The sequence below is a fragment of the Palaemon carinicauda genome, chromosome 33 (assembly GCF_036898095.1).
Source record: "Palaemon carinicauda isolate YSFRI2023 chromosome 33, ASM3689809v2, whole genome shotgun sequence".
NCBI classification, from domain to species: Eukaryota; Metazoa; Arthropoda; class Malacostraca; order Decapoda; family Palaemonidae; genus Palaemon; species Palaemon carinicauda.
Genome location: NC_090757.1, coordinates 14481061 through 14485169, shown reverse-complemented (window position 1 = coordinate 14485169; position 4109 = coordinate 14481061). Strand labels below are relative to the sequence as shown.

General features: G+C 45.8%; 2 protein-coding genes across 2 annotated transcripts in view; both read right to left on the bottom strand.

Annotated features, from left to right (window-relative positions):
• LOC137626103 (uncharacterized) overlaps window positions 1-2800 on the bottom strand; it is a 19043-nt gene extending 16243 nt beyond the window's left edge. The window contains exons 1-4 of the mRNA XM_068357179.1: window positions 2573-2800; window positions 2215-2448; window positions 1574-2162; window positions 966-1522 (exon numbers count right to left, since the gene is read on the bottom strand). Of these exons, the coding sequence (XP_068213280.1) occupies window positions 966-1522; window positions 1574-2162; window positions 2215-2448; window positions 2573-2800 (1608 nt within the window). The remainder of the gene's footprint in view (window positions 1-965; window positions 1523-1573; window positions 2163-2214; window positions 2449-2572) is intronic.
• A 222-nt stretch (window positions 2801-3022) lies between these two features.
• On the bottom strand, window positions 3023-3667 carry LOC137626102 (uncharacterized). Its single transcript, XM_068357178.1, has 2 exons — window positions 3324-3667; window positions 3023-3242 (listed from the first exon to the last, which is right to left on the bottom strand). Exons 1-2 carry the CDS (start codon window positions 3665-3667, stop codon window positions 3023-3025), a joined length of 564 nt encoding a protein of 187 aa, XP_068213279.1.
• Window positions 3668-4109: the final 442 nt, after the last annotated feature.

The following is a 4109-nucleotide window of genomic DNA, read 5'->3' as shown; positions in this document are numbered from 1 at the left end:
AAAGTTGTGTGTGTAAATATGTGGGAGCATGTGTTCTGTATTTATAAGATAGGTTTTTTGCGTGTTTTAGAGTCTTTATTCATTAACTTGAAGCATTAAGGCGGAATTAGCTATAAAAGACATCTCAATTTTCATGAATAGAGTAAAAAAATCATAATTCTGAAATCTCCTTTCCCTTATGTATGATATATTTCAAATCCATAGTTATTCTTAGTGATTAAATGCCAGTTTTAGATTCGTGTCATTTGAGGTTTAGTTTAAATCTACTGTGTCATATTTAAACAACTTTATGTGGGCTTAGTGAGTAGATTTTATGCTAGATATATACATTAAGTTTCATAGCACTATTACTTAGATTTTATTGTTAAATTAATATCAACTCCTTGCCCTATAGTTAGAAAGTATTTATAAAACTTTTTATTCTTCTCCCATTCCATTTTTTATAAGAATGGTGCCACATCATGAGTTTTTTCCCCTGCTAAAGATTAGCGGCAAGATCTTCATAAGTCACCTTGTCAAAACAGTCTACCCTGGATGGCGAATCGGTATAAATTACACTATAGTTGTACGTATTGGTAACTTCCTTAACCTTAATTGGTGGGGTAAGGATACAACTTAAAAGTAGGTTCTCAATCTCTATTAGAGTAAGTACACAAGATACGTAGAACACAAGAGAAGATAACTTATCAGCTAAGGGGACGAAGACGAACAGACTGCATCATGGGAACACAACAGATAAGTGTTGCCAATGCTGACTCAATGTTGCCATATCATTAACATTACAGGAATTAATCTAATGATATGCAACATCTGAAGTAATGGTTGAAAGTACATAATACAATTAATAATACGTATAATAATAATAATCATGATAATGCAGTAATTAATACATACAATAATAATAATCATGACAATACTGGTACATGTGAAATGTGTCTTTTCATATACCTACACCTCCCCCTCACGCTCGTAGTGCATTCTCGAGCGGACTCCTTTTCTATGAGTCTTTGGGAACGACTTGGATTCACAGGAGGAATGGTGACTAAGGACTCTCTGTCTAGGTCCGGGCAAGGGGCCACAGGCACAGGGAGAAAGGGGTCACTAATAGTGGGTGGCACAGGACGAAGAAAACGGCGATTACGCCACCACACACGACCACTAGGGAGACGAATTTGATAGTCTCTTGACTTTCCATGGCCCATGACAATGCCAACTTTGTCCCAACGATGAGAGGTCGGGTCTTGAATCCGAACTTGCTGTCCGACGCTCAACTTGGGCAGGGAGTGGGCATGCTGGTCATACTGGGTCTTTACCTGCTCGTAGCGGTCGGCAGCATGGCGGTCACAGTCTTCAGTCTTGACCTGCCACTCCTTGGAGGACGCTTTTGGATGGGCAGGAATACATGACCTGAGAGGAGGGTCATACGGGATCTGGGCAGGGGAGCGCCCAGTAAAGTTAGGAGTATTCCCGAGTTCCAGCAAGCCACGGTCAAAATCTTCATTATCGATGTTGCCAGATGGGGCTGTTTACAGTATGAGGTGTTTAATTGACTTCACAGCAGCTTCGGCATTACCATTCGATTGTGGGTAGTGGGGTGATGTTACCATGTGTCGAATGAAATCCTTGAACTCTGCACTGGTGAATTGTGGCTCTCCATCTGTCCTAAGGCGAAGAGGAACACCAACTTCACGGAAGTAGCGGCAGAAGATCCTGATGGTATTAGAAGCGGTAGTATCCCCTTTGCAGGGGGTGACAACGGGCCATCCTGATAAGTGATCGACGACGACTAGGAAAAACTTCCCTGCAACAACAAAGAAGTCGGCTGAAACTGACTCAAAGGGTCTTGTTGGATTGTCGTCATTCAGTAGAGGTTCCTGCTGCTGAGATGGCTGCAATGTTTGACATGCCTCACAAGCTCCGACTGTATTGGCGATGTCAGAATCAATACCGGACCAGAAAACTGACTGCCTTGCTCTGCGCTTGGTTGCTTCCACACCCCTGTGGCTGTCATGCAAGTGGGACAAGGTGCGGTGACGAAGGGCGGTAGGTACAACAACTCTTGCTCCATACAGGACGAGGTCACCATCGGCGTAGAGATCTGCACGTATGTTTCCAATATGGGAGTAAGGAATTGTGCAGGTCATATCTGTTGCAAGGAAATCCTGATGTGACACAATTGAGTAGACATGTATACAAAGGATCTGTTCTCGTTACGTCGCGAAGATCCTGAAGTATCCGATCAGCATCCTGAGCTGAGGACTCATCTGAAAGAGTAACGGTGTTCATGGCTATGACAGTCCGAAGATGAGCAGCAGAAGCACCCGAGATTTTGTCCTCCTGTGTGGGGTAGCTGACTGGGGCTCGAGACAATGCGTCTGGAACACAGAGCAACTTCCCAGAACGCCACTTAGCTGTAAAGATGTAGGGCGAGATCTTCTCCTGGAGGTGCTGGAGACGAGAGTTCTCGATGGCATCCAGTGTATAACTTCAGAATAGGGATGAGGTGCCGGTGATCCATCATCAGAGTAAAGTGCTGTAGGCCAGCTAGTTATAGCCTACACTTTGACATTGCCCAGACAACGGCTAGCATCTCGAGCTCAGTGGTAGCGTAACGTGTCTCTGCATCAGCGAGAAAACGAGAACCACACTGAACTAGATGCAGGTGTCCATTACCATGGTCCTGCAGGAGAGCATATCCAATGCCATTGAGGTGTGAAGCGTCCATCTGAAGAACGACGGGTAGGTCTGGGTCAAAGAGGGCGAGAACTGGTGGACTGGTGAGGGCGTTGAAAGGCTTCATCATGGTCAGAAGTCCAGACAAATGTTCTCTTGGGACTCGTCAGGGGGTGTAGAGGCTGGGCTGCAATGGAGATGTCAGGCGTAAACTCTGCTAACTGGTTGACCAATCCCATAAACGATCTGAGGTCCGTCAGGTTAGCAGGTGTCGGAAAATCCTTGATCGCACTGACTTTCTGGTGGTCAGCTAAGATGCCATCTCCTGAGAGCGTGTATCCGCAGAAGTTCACAGAGGGGGCATTGCCACAAATTTGTCCTTGTTGAGTGTGATCCCGAACTTGCGGCACCTGGTGAGCACTTCGTGGATACAATAAAGGTGGGTAACGTAGTCTTCGTCATAGAGAAGGAGGTCGTCTATCACCTTAACACAGTTTTGGACATCTTGAAGGGCCATATCACTTCGCAGGCAGAAGGCATCTCCAGTAGCTGTGAAGCCCATTGGTCCTCTGCAATGTACGAACCGATAATATGGCGTAATAAAGGTGGTTAAATGACTATCTTCTTAAGCCAGTTCCATCTGCCAGTACCCGTAAAGAGCATCAGCTGTGGTGAAGAAACGAGACTTCCGGTCCACACTACGAATAGCCGTGTAGGGTGTGGGTGAAGGGTGGGCTGGACGAGAAATTTGGCTTTTCAGCTTGGTTAGATCAACGGTGATACGTACACCTGTTCCATTCTTGGCGACGACAACGAGAGGGTGGCACCAAACTGAAGGGTCATCACCAGCTGGTTTGATCATTCCTTGGGCCGCCATAGAATCAAGTTCTCCTTTGACTTGGTCCTTAAAAGCAAATGGAATCTGTCTTGGGGTGTGGATGGCAAAAGGAACTGCACCATCCCTTAGGTGGATTCTCATGGGAGGACCAGCCATGGGCTTGAGAGGAACTGTCTTTAAGTCTTCTTTTGAGACCAGCACATCTTTATATTCCCAAAGAAAGTATTCCTTGGCTGCTGAAGGTGATGTAGTTGCTGAGATGGGCAGCTCCTTGTATCTATTGACATGTTTTGACTTCTAAAATGGGTTTGGGGAAGTCAGGAGATATTATGGACAGTTCTTGGCAATGACCATAGGATAAAAGTGGAACTTCCACATTTTCGTGAACCTGAATCCTGGCAAGACATGATCGCTTGCCTAAGGTAAGGGTAGCTTGTAATATACCCAGAGCAGGTGACATCGGAGATCCATCCGCTGTGAACGTCACATTCGGCGGAGGTGGTTGCAAGCAGCTCTTGGAGATGCCCATGGTGTCCAGGTGTTGCTGTCCGATAACGGTGACGTCGGCACCTGTGTCAGGTAACATCTTAATGCGAGA